The sequence below is a fragment of the Corapipo altera genome, unplaced genomic scaffold, assembly GCF_003945725.1.
Source record: "Corapipo altera isolate COAL_440 unplaced genomic scaffold, ASM394572v1 23, whole genome shotgun sequence".
Lineage (NCBI taxonomy): Eukaryota > Metazoa > Chordata > Aves > Passeriformes > Pipridae > Corapipo > Corapipo altera.
The window spans coordinates 2,247,017-2,262,951 of NW_020884878.1; the positions used below are offsets into that span (position 1 = coordinate 2,247,017).

Below are 15,935 nucleotides of genomic sequence, written 5' to 3' on the forward strand. Positions count from 1 at the left end.
CTCTTTGATGCCAGGAACAAATTTGTGTTTGTATTTTGGGGGGTTTTTTTCTGTTTTTGTTTTCCACTGGCTTTAAGAAGGATGTCTCTACAGAAGATTTGTCTTCAGGTGCTTAGAAGGAAGTAGGAAAGTTTTTTAAATAAAATTAATTAAGGAATGCTTTGATCAAAGTTGCTGAACTGTTGACCCCATGAACTGTCTTCAAAAATTGTTGTCTTGTTGGGTTATTGGATTTTTTTCATGGTTGGCCTGTGCTGTCTTCAATCCTGGATTGTCTCAGAGTCCTTTACAACCTGTAAAGCTCTTTGGCTGTCTGACACTTTTGTAAGCTGCCAAACAGTCTGGGCTTGGAGTTCATCTCTAATACTGATATTCACTGCTGTTATCCTTCAGTGAAGTCAGGACAATGAGCTGTTTCTGATGTGTAGCACCCCACACAACATGTGCTCTTTTCTTGGGAGGCATCTGGTGTCCTCTGAGCTCAAAAAAACAAAGTCAGTTAATCTTTATTGTTTTGCCCTGTAGTGAGGAATGTCCCCATTTGCACAATATCTGTGTCGTGTTTGCTGACATCTACTGATGCTCACACTCTTCCTTCATTACTGCCCTGTACAAGGCATACCTTTTCCTAAATCCATCAGATTTTACAGGGGAGACAGCCCCTTTGTCTATACCTGGAGAGGAAAAAAACAGTGTTTGCTGGCTGATCAGTCAGTACAGTCACCCCTGCAGCTTGTAAATATGTGTGAGAACCAGGGATGGCTGCCAAGTACCAGGGAACAGGGTTTCAAGAGTTTGCTTATCAGCTTTTCCTTATTTGCCCCTCATTTTCTTAAGGTTAGAAGGAGTATTACCTTCAACAAAGCATACTGGATGATGCAAGCTGTCTCCTGAAATGCAGTTGTACTGGAAGCACCCAATACTGGCAAAAACTACAGGCATTTGTTCCACTTGCCGCTTTCTCTTTGTGCATCACTTTGTTCTTGTTTTGTTTTTTGTTTGGCAGGAAAATTCTGAAGGTTTGAAACAGCAATGGAAGAAATGTCTCCATCAAAGCACACATATGTGCATAAAATTAGGATTCCTGGGTATCAAAGAGGCTCAACTTATCTGAGAGCCTTAATCAGATAATTGAATGTTATCAGCACCTGCTGATCATGTTAATTAGCTAAGGATTTAACTTTCTCAGATCAGATGGCAGGGAGTATTTTCTGCTTTGGAGACCACTGTGTTTCTAAGGTTTTTCAACAGGTGCAAATGTTTATTCAGGAGATCAGACAACTTGTCTTTAGCTGCCTCTTACTTGAAAGAACATTTCCCTCTTAGCTCCAGCTACTTATGGCCTCCATCAGTGTGTTTTAGTTATCCAAGAATACCTCTGTCTCCTTGATGTAGCTCCAAGGAAGATGAGAGTTAAGCCCATCTCAGCCTGTGTCTGGGTCTCTATTCTGTGCTGTGATTCAACTGTCTTCTCATCCTTAGGTTGGAAATCGGGATGATTCGAACCTCTACATCAATATGAAGCTGAAGGCTGCTGCTGAGGTAATGCCCAGACTTTTAGTACTGCTTTTTACCTTCCTAGAGTCAGTCAGATCTGATTGTGAAAATCCAGATGCAAATCAAATAGTTTTGTCTAAGCTTTGCTAAAGCTTTACCCATGTTGGAGAAACCAGTGTTGGCCTGAATTCTTTGTTATAAGGACGCAGTGTGTTTGTGTAACCTGAGAGCCAGCTGGGGTGCACTGATCACAGCAGGGTGACTTGGTGCCACTTTGTATGTGATCATCACAGATTACATGTGTCTGAAGTGCTGATGCTCTGTCTTTCCTGGCCTGTGGCCTTATGCCACAAGTTGCCTTGTGTCTGTCACTGAGTGGTACCTTACATGCTACAGCAGGGCAGGAACATAGCTGAGTCCCCATTTCCCTAGGTGATGCCTGGCATCTTCTCTGCTGGCACTTCAAGGCAATCTGCTGTCAAGGCAAAGATGATGTTGTTCATGTCAAAAGGTGAATAGGACAGTTAAAGAATGGACCAATCTAAGCAGGCAAAGCACTAATCTTTTTCTTGATGGTGTTTCTAAATAATAGGATTGTAGCCACAGAAACAGGAGATAGACCTGGGAAATGTGACAGAACACAGCTGTGATTGAGCTGGATAGAAAGATTAGCCAGATCAATCAAATGTCAATTCAGAAATGAGATAATTTGTTGTTATTCTCATTTGCAGATTGGGATCAGTGCCAATCACATAAAACTGCCAAACACAGCAACAGAAGCTGATGTAAGTAATATAACCAAGTGATGAAAAAACGTATAACTTTGGTGTTGAGCTCAAGATACAAACTTATATTTGCCCTGTCATTGGATAAAAAAAGACCACTTGCCCATAGATATTAAGTCACGAGAAGAGAACTGGAACCTGCTGAGGTGTTTGGATTTCTTTTAAAGAAAACTAAAACATTACAATGTAAAATTTAGAGGCTTTAACAGCTTTTTTTTTTTTTTAAATTAAAAATATGAGTGATATGTATTGTTGAGTGGAAAAACTAAACGTAAAGCACGTATCTTTTAATCCAGATAGAATGATGTTTTTTCCTTTACATCAGTCGTGTTTCAGGTTATCAGCCATTAGTTTTTTTGGTCTTTGCTTGTTGTAGGTGCTCAAGTGCATTGCCTCTTTGAATGCAGACCCTGCTGTTCATGGCTTTATAGTGCAGCTGCCACTCGACTCCGACAAACCCATCAACACGGAAAAGATAACCAATGCTGTTGCACCTGAGAAGGATGTGGATGGGTAAACTGACTTCACCCCTGGAGAGCATGACAGCTACTCCAGAAAGAAACCCTTTTTGTTGTTTTTTCTTTTCTTTTGAATGGTGATTGTGGGGCTGGGAATCTTACTTGGCCTTTATTCTTTCAAAATGCAGCTTAAGTAGCATCAATGCTGGGAAACTCTCTAGAGGGGACCTCGGAGACTGCTTTATTCCATGTACGCCAAAGGGATGCATGGAACTTATCAGGCAGACAGGTAAGGAGGCTTCCATACATTATTCATGAGTGCAGTGATCTTCAGTAAGTGGAGAAACTACGCACATTGCAAGGCTGTGCTTCACACTGAAACTTCTGTCGAGATGCCACATTTCCTTTTAAGTAGTGAAAGAACTAGTTTTAAAACAGTTTTTCCTTCCTCCCTCCCTCCCAACTCACACACAACAAAGAAATAAAATAGTGTTCTGAAGTACCAGGACCGGACTTAAACGGACCAAAAGACTCCAGAGCGGTCTGAGTTAGTTTGTAGTGGGATGCACAATGACCTGTGTTTGCTCTCTCCCGACTCTCTGTGGCGCAGGTGTCCAGGTCACAGGGAAAAGAGCCGTAGTGATCGGTCGCAGTAAGATCGTTGGTGCTCCCATGCACGACCTGCTGCTCTGGAATAACGCAACCGTCACCACCTGCCATTCCAAGACCTCCACCCTGGCTGAGGAGGTAGGAACAGGCTGGAGGTGTTTGATGTGCATTGCTGCTCAGTGTCTTGCTGCTCTGAGTCATTAGATCTGGGATGCCTTTCATCTGAAACAGTTTCCCAGTCCTGCTCACTGCATGGTTGTGTAAATACTTCCGCTGGAATAGCGTCCTGATTATTTTTGGCACTTAATTAGAGGGGTTTAATTATAACAATAAAATTATTATTTTGGGTTTTTTTGAGCAAGGGCTGAGACTTAATTATCCCTTCCTAATCTCTGTGTAGGGGCTGGCAAGACAGCATATGTGTTTGGCTTTTGGTTGTTCTTGGTTTTTTTTTTACCCGAAAGGCCAAGTGGTCTTCTGCTCTAATGGTTAAGAAATGCTAGGCCAAATGATTTCTCAGTTGGTTTGTTTTTTTCAGTCTATTTTCTATCACTGGGAGTTGGTACCATTTTCCTCTTTAGCAGTGAGAGTGGCAGAAATAGTGTGTTGCTGTGCTGCCACCTACTTGGATTTTGTAGAGCCATCAACACTGCCAGGCTCTGTAGGCAAGTATTAAAGCTGAAAAGGGAGTAGGTGTATTTGAATATAACTCACAAAGATCAGAAACGCTGCAATGCTTCATGCCATTAAGTTGCTGTTCAATAAGACCATCATTAGGTTGATTAAAAATTGAAGTGCTGATTCTTAATGAAATCTAAAAAATAGCTTATCTCCCTTGAAGATTAAAAGAAGAAAATTCCAAGTGATAGCAGCTTCCGAAGCAAACATAAATGAAGCAATGCAGGAACTGAGAACAAGCTTTAGTCAGAATCTCTAACACCAGCTTCACCACCAGATCTGTCAAAGTCAGTACTCCCTGAACACAAATTAGTGCTGAAATACAGTCAGCTTCCCCTGGAGTTGTGTGTTACAGAGTCCTGGACATGAAAACCACAAGACAGTGCTGCCACAAGTGAAGTGCTGCCTGGTTCTGTGCAGGGGTTGTTCTTGGCTGCTGTCTGATGAGGGCTGGGTATATTTCTAGCACTGAATGTGCAGGGATGTTTGAAGGGAGGAAGGGAAGAATATGCAGAAGGCTTTAATTTTATCTAAATGTAGTCTATATGATCCACTTGGGAATCATGGAGGAATTCAGAGGAGGTTTTGAAGTGTTGACTAGCAATAGTTCAGGGTAGGAGTGTGAAAATAAGCCATAATTTCTGGCTATGGGATTTTCTCCTTGCCAAGGAACTGCCAGCTACTTTTAATTGCTGACAATGCCCTTCCATCCCTCTGATGGCAGTGGGTGAACACAGTTTCTCTGCAGTTGCAGCTGATCTGAGTTGCTCCTGAAGCAGCTCTGCGTTTTTCCACTGCTGGTGTGATACACAGTTGCTTATTTGTTGTTTTTTTTGTTTTAATAGGTTGGCAAAGCTGATATCCTGGTGGTTGCAGCTGGTAAAGCTGAAATGGTAAAAGGTGAATGGATCAAGCCTGGAGCAATTGTAATAGACTGTGGAATTAACCATGTGCCAGGTGCGTGGGTAATGTATAAGGAGTGGGGATGTGTTTATTTGTATATAAATCCAGTTGCTAAGTAAGTTCATGAATACTGTTTCCTTGGTGTTTCTAGTCCATGTGGACTTCTTTATCTGCTGTCTTAAGTAATGATGGCAATCTCTGAAGATGCCAGAGAAAAAAAAAAGCTGGTCTGAAGTACTGCCCTAAAGCAGATCAGTGACAGTTTTGATTCTGCCTTCAACAAGGCTGATGATTAATAGAAGAAAGAGGAGGTCTAGGAAATATTACAACAGAATATCCAACTACACACTAAAGTCTTGCTGCTCTTGTCACTTGTGAGTGTATGGCTTTGCTGTCATTACTTTGGAGTTAGATCTCATGAAGCTGTTCTGTTTGAGATACAGAAGTGACAAGCAGTCTCTTAAAGTAACTGTGGGTTTGTTGAATCACAGCATTAATTTCTTAGGCTTGAATGGCTGTTATCTTGAAACAAAGCAGATTCTGCAAGAGTATTGGTGACAGTGGCTCTGGCATAGAATAAAGTGCTTTAACATAATGGATTTTAGGGTAGGGTTTCACTTAGCTACTCCTTCCTTATAGAGGAGGTACAGACAGTCTGGCAATTTCTGTTTTCATCTTGTTTTAAATCCAAATTACAGATATTGAATGATATGGAAAATTAGTCACTCTCTCTGTGCTACACCCACAAGGCTTTTAAAAGGTAGTTTTCATAATTAATCAGTCATTTTGTTGCCATTATTTAACAGAATGTAAAGAAATTTCTGTTCAGCAGTCTTGTTCTTCAAAGGTGACATTGAACTGCATTTAAAAACATTGGTCCTCAGTCTAATTAAAATTAAAAAGTCATCTGCTGTTGCTGTTGGTTGCTGGGTGTATTTGTTCCAAGCTACCCAAACTTAGGCTGTTTGCCAAAACCCACAGGGTCACTGCTGATGTCCATGAAGCAGAATGGCTCGGAGTCTCCCCAACTGACATGTTGCAAATAAAACCACCACGGTGTTTCTGACATATGAGGGGATGACCTTTTTTTTCAGGCGTGATGTGAACTGCATCTCTGGGGACACGTCCCTGTTCCTTTGCAATTAGTCTGCCTTGGGCAGTGCACTGACATCTGAGCTTCCAGTGCACCCAGCCCAGTCAGTGTCGCACGGAATGCGCTCAGTGGCAGTGTGAGACTCAGGGATCAGGGCTTGGTAGAGTACTGTGGAAATTGTCACATTTCAAAATGATGGATGCCACAGACCTGTCTTTTTTTTTTTTTTTTCCTGTGGTTTTCTGAAGCTGCTGAGTTTTTCTTGCCGCCTTCTTCCCCTCTGATAGGTTGCAAAAAAGTTTTCAGATGCGTCTTGTGGGAAATCAGTGCTGGAATTGCAGGGCTACAGAAAGAACAGCAGCCAGTTTGACAGCTTCTCCAGCTAAATCCCTGTACAGATAGAATATTGGTGCTAGCTGTGGTAATGCTTTGAATGTGAAGGGGTGAGAAAGAGCACAGTTGCCATACATTTTACCACAGGTGTAAGTGCACCTACCTAGGTGCCTCCTAGGTCTAAATGTGAGTTGCAGCTGGAAGACACATCAATCTCTGGATATGCCTTGACTTTGCTAGTCAGGGCACCCTGTACAGGCAGATCCCAAATGATATGACGTGTCAGGACACTAACTTCATGCAGTCTTGCCAAGTTGGAGTTAAATTATAGCCATGTAGCACCACACAAATGCAGCTGTCATGCTTTCGAATGGAGGATGGCATGTATACTCCCCAGAGTGCCAGTTTGGAGGCTAGAATAGGCAGTTTAGGCATGTCTGGCTTTGTGTTCATATGTACTGCAGCTGAATTTTTTCCAGATCTCCAAGAAGACAGAGAGGAAGAAAGGATCTCCTGAAACCTCTATTAGAGTAGACAAGTGTGTCTTGCTTTCCAAACTGGATTGTATTTGTCTTTCTCTCCCCACTGCTGCATTTGGAGGGTTAGTCCAGCAAATGCTCTGAATGCCTTATTCCAGGCCTGTAGAAATTGCTCTCCTACAGAAAGGGAAAGCAATGCAGGCTGAGGATATTCCCAGAGATGGCAGTGCCTCTGGAGTGTCCCTCTCTGGGTCCTGATAGAAGAAGCAACTGTGTTCAAAGTCCTCCTCTGCTATGGGATTTTGCAGCCTTTGCTAACAGGGAGCCTTGAACAGTGGGATGTGAGAGCAGCAAAGGAGGATCAGCCTCTGTGGATCTCAGTGCCATGACCTTCAAATAGCAGAGAAGCTAGAAAGATGTAGAAAGCCTTGACTTGCTTCTGTGTTTGTACCTTCATACACTGAGAATCAAACTGGCATCACCAGCATATTGAATCAGACTGTGTTGGATCCCTTACGAAACACCCTTCCCAGTGGTGTCTAGAAAAAGAAACACACTTCAAGCAAGGTGGCCTCGTGTTATAGGTGGGGATCACATATGGTCTTGTGTGTTTGCAGTCATATATCCACCAGAAATGTGTTAGTTGCATGTACATTAGCACAAGTTTTCTTGGAAGTCATGGGCATATTCGCAACCCTTGCCTGGTGGAAGTAGGACTGTGAATTAATTCCAGGCCAGAAACTGCAGTCAGGCTGTCTCTCATGCAGCTGTCTCTGGAGATCATCATGCCTGTTCATTCCATGTGTGTAGGCATCTCCTTCACTTCTTTGATCTCAAAGTCCTTGGATGCTCTCTTTCATGTCATGCAGCTGGCAAGAGAACCTACAGGGCCAAAGACTACACATGCACTGGGAATGGTTATAGTGTCACTGATACTCCCTGTAACTAGTTTGTATTTTTTAAAAGTGGGATGATGAATATTGTGAAAGGTGAATTTATGGGGAGAGATGGCAAAACTTGAATGTGAGCTGTCCTTCAAAGAATATTTTACAGGTAATTGAATAGCTCCTAAGTTGTGCTCAGCCCTGCTTGGCGTGAAGTGCAGAAACAGGGACTAGGGGGTTGTTTGGCTTCTGCTCATCTGTGTCTGTGTAACAGATGAGGCTGTTTGTGTTTGGAGTGCCTGCTTCTTTGCTTCATTCTTGATCCTGGAGTCTTCTTGATCCTGGCCAGGGTGGCCAGTAAGCCTGCTTGGCATCCTTGGAAGAAAATAAAATTACATTATTTACCTTTTGCAGCCTTAATTAAACTGGTCTCTAGGCTGGAAGGCCAAACTGGTCTGCACTTCTGGGCAGCAAAGCTGACAGTGGCTGTAGAAACACTGGTTAACAGCTGTGATTTTCAGGCTTTGAGCTTTAGGAAGAAGTGTTGCTTAAAACAGAAACAGAGCAAAACATCCAAGCTGCTAATTGCTAGTAACAATGCAGCTAAAAATTAGTGTAGGCAGGAACTGCTCTTGTTCTCCCTTTGGTTTTAACATAATCAGCTGTTTAGGAGTTTGGTTTCTCTTCCATTCCTCCCCCTCACCAAATGTATGGTAAAGTTATTGATTGTGTTCTGTTCAAACACACACACATTGTATGCAATATAATATTTCAATATAACAACATTAAAATCAATCTTCAGGTTTTTCATGCTGCTTAGATGTTCCCTAGAGTCCTTTATCTGAAATGAGAATCTGGCATTCCAGGAGAAACTTAAATTTTCTGCTTTTATGTGCTATAATCAGTGGGTTTCTTGGATGACTGTGCTAGTTTACTAACATGGTTTATCTTTTTCTCTATGGAGGAGCTTAAAGGTCACCACTGGAAAAAAAAAAAAGGGCTATATCTGCTTCTGAATTGTCAGATCATGTAGTGCAGCGGGATGTAGCAAACTTTTTTGCCAGAGAGAAAGGAGATTATTCTACTGAAGCTCTCTTAAGCCACCTGTGAGGTTTGTTTTGACAAGACTGATCTCTGTGAACTGCAGTATTTACTGGTCCATCATTAAAATAGCAATGACTGATTGAAAAGCTCAGCACTTTATGTCTTCAGTTCCTCTAAAGGCAGGTGGTTTTATTCAATATTAAGACCCAGGTGTCCAAAATGGAACAGATCAAATGTAAACCTGGGGTTTTGGAACAAGTCAGTCATGTTTCTTCTCTCACCTCCTTCTAGACCATTGGTTTATATCTCCTTCACACTGTAAGCTGTACTAATCCTTCAGAGCAGTACAGCAACAGCTGCAAGGGGTGACATCTCTATTGTACATCCCATTTATGTTTTATTACTGCACAGATACAAAACTTGCTCTGTGCTTTGGTCCCTCTGCATTTGTTTTGGAGTCATCTTCAGGCTGCCCTGTGGACCATGTTCCACTAAGAAACAACTTGCATCCCCCAGGAAAGGGAGTTCTGTGTGGCTGAGGATAAATGGTGCTTAATGGGAGGATATGTTGCACGAGCTATTGACACTCTCTGAGTTAACTATGGTAACAACTTCATCTTGTGATGTTGTTTTAGCTTTTTTTATCTTACTTAGCAGCTTCCTGGATACACAGCTTTTACTTTGTTTACTCCAGCAGAGGAAAAGACTTCAACTTCAGTTAGTGCTGTCTCCTCTGTTGTTTTGGTGAAATGTGATGTGTAAATTTACTTTCTCCTTAAATCCCCAGACAGCACAAAGGCCAGTGGAAAAAGAGTTGTGGGAGATGTGGCATACAATACAGCAAAGGAAAAAGCTTCCTACATCACCCCAGTTCCTGGTGGCGTTGGGCCCATGACTGTGGCCATGTTAATGCAGGTACATGGGCAGACTGTGACGTTGTGGTCATCTCCTCTGTGTTTGGCTCTGGGATATGTTGCTGCTGACCCACCAGCACACTACCAAAGCAACTGGTGCTTCCTTCTTGCTCTTACAGAGATCTGTCTAGGATTTCCAACTTCTAGTCCAGACAACTGGGATTCAGTTAGCTGAGGAAAAAGATGGGCTTTAAGGAAATATTAGGACAGAGGTTTTTGGTTGGGTTTTCTGGGGGTTTTTTTGTTGTTGGTTTCCTGTTGTTTTGGGGTTTTTTTAAGCTTTTTGAGTGTAGTCACTCAAAACAGTGAGAAACGCTTTTGTCATATAATGATAATGGCTGTAATTCTAAAACTATCCATAGGGGGACTGGATAAAAAGGAGAGTAACAGTATAAGCCAGCTCCCTCTTTCACCTTGCTTTGCTTAAGAAACCCTGGCACAGAACACCCCAAAAAATCCAGCACACTGGAAGATCAATAGAGATATAAATATGGTGGGGTTTGGGGTTTTTTCCTTCTAAGAAAACTACAAGCAGAATCTCATTTTGGGTTATTAACAAATGCTTTAATGAAAGTACTTTGGTTTAATCCCAAAGTGAGACAGAGGAGAGGGGCAAACCTTTTTGATCTCTGTCAGCCAGCGTGGTTCATACAGTGGTGGTTGCTGTAATGGATTCTCATCCTCATTTCAGAGCACAGTGGAGAGTGCACAGCGTTTTCTGGAGAAGTTCCAGCCTGGAAAATGGACCATCCAATACAACCAACTTAACCTAAAGATGCCTGTTCCAAGGTAATGCTTTCAAATGAAGCTACTGGCAGTATTTATACAGTGTAGTATTCACATCAGTTCCCAGGTGTTTTGTAATACAGAGCGTATGTGTATATGTTGACTGTGGCTGGGATTGAAGTTTGGAGAGTAGAGACAAAGCACTGTGAGGCTTTCCTGAGGGAGCAGAGCTAACCTGCAGTGGTGCTGTGACATCTGTTGAAGTGTAGGCTTAGATCATCCTGATAATATTGCCAGATAATTGATTCAGCAAACAGTGAAGCAATCACAGGATACTCAGAGTTGGAAAGGACCCACAAGGATCATCAAAGTCCAGCTCCTGGCCCTGCACAGGACATCCCCAAGAGTCATACCATGTGCCTGAGAGTGTTGCCCAAATGCTTCTTGAACTCTGTCAGGCTTGGTGCTGTGACCACTTCCCTGGGGAGCCTGTTCCAGTGCCCAACCACCCTCTGGCTGAAGAACCTTTTTCTAATATCCAACCTAAACTTCCCCTGACACAACTTCAGGCCATCCCTTGTCACTGTTCACCTGAGAGAAGAGATTCGTCTCTGCCACTCTGCTTTCCTTTATGAGGAAGCTGTAAACACAAAGGAATCACTTGTATTTTTGAATATTTTCAATCTGACATGGCAAAAAGATAGCATCTTGAAGTAGGAGTTGTTGGTGTCAAGTTCCCAAGGAGCAGCTGAAAATATGCAAAATACCACAAGGGCTCATAACACATTGCCTACAAAAGGCATTCTTGGGGTGGGGGAGGGTTGGGGAGCGTGTGGGTGTTGTTGTTTGGTTTGGGTTTTACTTTCTTTTATTTTTAAAAAGGCAACTCTGAGGATGTGTCTATTCCAATGTAGCTGATACTGGTGGGATTGATTCCTTTAACTAGGAGGGGTTAAAGCTTTGCTTCTGAAATACAGATTAGGTGTTTGTAGTTTATGCCATCCAGAAGCGGGAAATTTGTGAGAAGTCACCTTGCTCTCTCTCTCTCTCTCTGTCTCTTTAAGTGATATTGAAATCTCACGGTCTTGCGTACCCAAACCCATTGAACAAGTTGCAAGTGAAGTTGGCCTGCTCCCTGATGAGGTGGAGCCCTATGGCCAAACCAAAGCCAAGGTCCAGCTGTCAGCTCTGAATCGTCTGAAGAACCAGCCAGATGGCAAATACGTTGTTGTTACTGGGTGGGTACTTCCTTAGCTGAGACTTACCTGATGTCAAGATGAAAAGGAATATTATTAGCTGCTGTTGTTGTATTGTCTTTGGGTCGGTGACTAGATGGGGTCCTCTGGGTTTTAGTAAATCACACAGTGAAAATGTAGTGGTTTGGGAAGTAGCTTGTGGCAAACAGTGGGGATGTAGCTTAACATTTCTCTCCAGGAGATTAATTGATTTGGTCTGCAGGTCAGGGTAATGAAGGGCAGGCTGGTTCCTAGTCAAAGTTCTCCTTGTCTAGTAGCCTGCTGTCAGCAGGAATTAGAAAGGCGTTTCAGAGGAAAGTCATCAGCAGTTGTGTGATAACTTGCCAACCTCATTCCAGTTTTGAACTGATGATTAGCTGAAGTCTGACCCAGTCCAGAATTTGAATTCTCATTAATTGCAATCACTAGATGACCCTTGTCCCTGTGGTTTAAGTCTCACCCACTACAGGGGTTTAATTGTGTGTCTTCTGCTTTGTCGCTGCAGGATAACTCCCACTCCCCTGGGAGAGGGGAAGAGCACCACCACTGTTGGCCTTGTTCAAGCCTTGGGAGCTCACCTTCACCAGAATGTCTTTGCCTGTGTTCGGCAGCCTTCTCAGGGGCCAACTTTTGGTATAAAAGGTATGAGCTGTTCTGTTGCTTGCAGTTGGCTTAAATGGGGAAAGATGGCATCCAGAGATTTCATTCTGCTGCACTGGAGTTTTACATAATTCCCAGTTACAATTGCATTTATTTTAAGAAAGGAAAAGTTTGGGTAAGTTCTTCAGTTTTGTCTTCAAGTGCTGTACTGGGATTTGAACTAAGATGCTTGATGGTAGCTGCCCTCTTAAAGCCATTAAGTAAACACATGTAATAGCACTCTGGGCTGGAGACACTTGAGTTGTATATTCTGACTGTTGTCTCTCTGCAGGTGGAGCTGCAGGTGGTGGCTACTGTCAGGTTGTCCCCATGGAAGAGGTAATTCCTCATACAAAACATACAGCTCCCAGACTTCGAAAAGATACTGCAGTCAGATAACTTGGAAAGTCCATGAGTTTATGGCCTGATGTAGTGCTCTGAAGAACTGCATGCTTGATTTTTGGAAAACCTTTTTTAAAAAAAGCAGGCAAACATCTTCAGATCATTTCAGAAGTGTGCCTGCATGGTTAGGGGACTTCATAGAACTACAAATTCCCAGTTTCTCTGTGAGCAAAGTACATCCTATGCCTCATTTTCCCAGCATTGAAATGAAGATGGTAATGGCTTAATGCCTTTTGGAAGCATTTTAAGTAGTTCTGTCAGATGTGGTGGTCACCAATTCTTTCTGTGAGCTATTTTGGTGTTCTTGTGTTTTAGATTACTAACATGAACTAGGAAAAGGGAAACTGGGAATCAGCAATGTCAAGACCTCAGTCTTTGGAGGCCTGGCAGTGGAGCATATTTCTAGTGTGGCTTGGCAACAAGTAAAATTAGAGGGAGGGAATTGAAAGGCACGTGTAGCACGTGCTCTCATGCTTCCCTCAACTCTCAGAGTAATTGCCTGTAGAATTCTACCTTTGTCTCGTGCACTATAGATTGACACAGGGCAATTTTAGGAAGAAAAGCAGGAATGATCAAAAGGGCTGTTTGTTCTAATTGATGCAGCAAGTCCATAAAAGATAAAAGTGTTAAAGGAGGCAGAATATTGATTTAGTCATGTGCCAAGAACATGTGTCAATGATAGATGTGACGGGGAAAAATAATTTCCTCCTCTTTGAGAGTGTTAATAAAGCAAGCCAAAATACTTGACTGCATGCAGCAGTGGGAAACAGCCCCACTTTAGGAACCAAACTGGCTGAAACAGCTTTCTTTAATTATGACCTATGTGGAACAAATACACATAGTTTTGTGGGGGTGTTTTAATCAATGCATGTCTCGTAAAATTAAAGTATCTGGAGTCACTAGTTACAGTAATGACCTTGATATGTCATTTAATAATTCTGCATGCAGCTTTAATCCTAGGAAAAAAAATAGTAAGTGAAAAACTTTTGAGTTCATACTGCAGAACCAAGGTAATAATAATAGCTTATTGTTGCATTTATGCAGAATGAGACAACAATTAGCATTTACTAATTAGTGTGTGACTAGCTGCACTCTGGTTTAGCTCTGTGGGTTTCAGCAAAAGTAGCAAGGCTTCAACAAAATGCTATTGTAAAGTTTTCTGTCATATCATCTTTTCTAATGTTTCCTTTTCATCTTTCTCCTTTGCTGCTCTGCTACAGAGGAAAAGGGTTGTTTTAACCACACCTTTTACTCACCTACCATAATACAGGTGTGCCATGGAAGCTGTATATCCTAAACTGTTTGACAGTACAGAATCATACTGTTTAAGATGGAAAAGCTCTCTAAGATCAAGTCCAACTGTTAGCCCAGCACTGCCAAGCCCGCCACTAAAACATGTCCCCAAGAGCTGTGTCCACATATCTTTTAAACACTTCCAGGGATGGTGACCCCACCACTTCCCTGGGCAAGCCTGTTCCAGTGCTTGACAACTCTTTGTGTGGAGAAATTTTCTTTAATATCCAATCTAGACCCTTCACCAGCTTCACAGCTACAGTGCAGCCAGATAACTCATGTAGGCAAACCCACTCAAACTATCTTTTAATGAGATAGAACTAGGAAAACTACTAGCAGTGTCACTGTGTAGTACAAGTTCTGCCTGTGACACTGTGTTTGGGTGGTTACCTTATGCAGAGCTCTGTGCAACCACAGCTCCACTGCTAGTGCTGCACAAGGTTGCTAGTTCCAGTTTAGCTCAGAGTCCCTTGTGGGAGCAGCAGCAAGTTCAGCTAATGTATGTGTGAAGCCTGCTGTGCAAACGAGGGAGTCAGAAGGAAGGTGAAGGAGGAGCAATGCAGATGTGACATACTACGGTCTTATCAAGTGTTAAGGAGCTTCTGAGAACTGTTCTTGTGGAGGGGGAAAAGAAAAAACAAACAACTTTTTATTTGGGAGCTTTGTTCTAGAAGTTTGTAAAATGACATAAATGTGGGGGAGGCATTTTTCTGTTTTAGAGAAATTCTTTCCTCTCTTCCACATACTTCACTGAGCAATCTCTCCCCCTCCACCCTCACCCACTTTAACAGTACTATTAATACTTCTCTTTCCATCTGTCTACGATGAATTGAAATAAGTGAAAATTGCAGCAGGATGAGGTAACTGATATGTTTTATCTCCTCTAGTTTAACCTTCACCTCACTGGTGACATCCATGCTATCACTGCAGCCAACAACCTGGTCGCTGCTGCTATTGACGCACGTATGTTCCACGAGCTCACTCAGTCTGACCAGGTACAGCCCTTCCTTACGATGTATTTGATCCCAGCCCAATTTGATCAGGCTGTTCTGGGTGTGCCAGCAGTGCTAATTAACTACCTGTTTCATTCTGCAAGGCTCTCTACAACCGTTTGGTGCCTTCCGTCAGTGGTGTTAGGAAGTTCTCAGACATTCAGATCCGAAGACTACAGGTAAGATCACTGGTTTCTCATTGGTTTCTGGTTCTGTTCCATTTACTCATCTTTTAAATAAGCAGAGGTATGTTACAGAAACCCTCATGTTGTCCACTAGGTCATTCTGCTGGCATTTATTTTTTACATAAAGCATGCAGAGTAGCAGTGGTAGCACAGAAAACAGTGAGATGCAGCCCCAAGGGGAAGAATCATTGATATAACTCTGTCATATGCTCTGTGAGTAACACGATGGGAAGAGGCAAAGGGATTAGTGTCCTTTATTAATAGTGTCAATTCAGTGTCCTTAATGCAGTTTAAGAAAGGACTAGAATTGGTTTCTCTACCTTACACACATTTACAGCTAGAGATTAATGGTTCCCATGTGACAGTTATACAGATAATGCAGGACAAAAAAGGCAATTTAAAAAATTCAGCAGAAAGAGAACAGAGAGAATTTTTTTTGTCTTATCCGGATTGAGAAAACAAGGAAAACGTTGCCCACACCTCCTCTCTATAAAAAAGAATTCCCAGTTAGATGAGCAGCCCTGTCATTGAGTGGCAGTCTCTGAGCAGCCCACAGCTCCTCTTATCCTCAGAAATTAAGGACACATGCTAGTTCACATTGACTTCTGAAAAAATGAGGATTAACAGAGGCATAGTTTTGCACTAGGCTTGAACCCTTCAGCTAGGAGCACAGACTGGGCCCTGCTGAGCCCATTCAAAGTACAAGCCTGTTTGCAGAGTATTCAGGCTGGATCAGGTACCCATTTGGAAGTTGGGAGCAATAGCCAGACTACTTAGCAAGCTAAA

General features: G+C 42.4%; 1 protein-coding gene across 2 annotated transcripts in view; it reads left to right on the forward strand.

Annotated features, from left to right (window-relative positions):
* The window catches only part of MTHFD1 (methylenetetrahydrofolate dehydrogenase, cyclohydrolase and formyltetrahydrofolate synthetase 1), a 41,667-nt gene that overhangs the window by 9,398 nt on the left and 16,334 nt on the right, over positions 1-15,935 (forward strand). For both annotated transcript variants that reach the window (XM_027637738.1, XM_027637737.1), the window contains exons 3-15: positions 1,483-1,542; positions 2,229-2,282; positions 2,659-2,795; positions 2,929-3,029; positions 3,351-3,487; positions 4,873-4,984; positions 9,551-9,678; positions 10,369-10,466; positions 11,468-11,641; positions 12,144-12,280; positions 12,570-12,616; positions 14,860-14,967; positions 15,069-15,143. In XM_027637738.1, the coding sequence (XP_027493539.1) occupies positions 1,483-1,542; positions 2,229-2,282; positions 2,659-2,795; positions 2,929-3,029; positions 3,351-3,487; positions 4,873-4,984; positions 9,551-9,678; positions 10,369-10,466; positions 11,468-11,641; positions 12,144-12,280; positions 12,570-12,616; positions 14,860-14,967; positions 15,069-15,143 (1,368 nt within the window). The remainder of the gene's footprint in view (positions 1-1,482; positions 1,543-2,228; positions 2,283-2,658; positions 2,796-2,928; positions 3,030-3,350; positions 3,488-4,872; positions 4,985-9,550; positions 9,679-10,368; positions 10,467-11,467; positions 11,642-12,143; positions 12,281-12,569; positions 12,617-14,859; positions 14,968-15,068; positions 15,144-15,935) is intronic.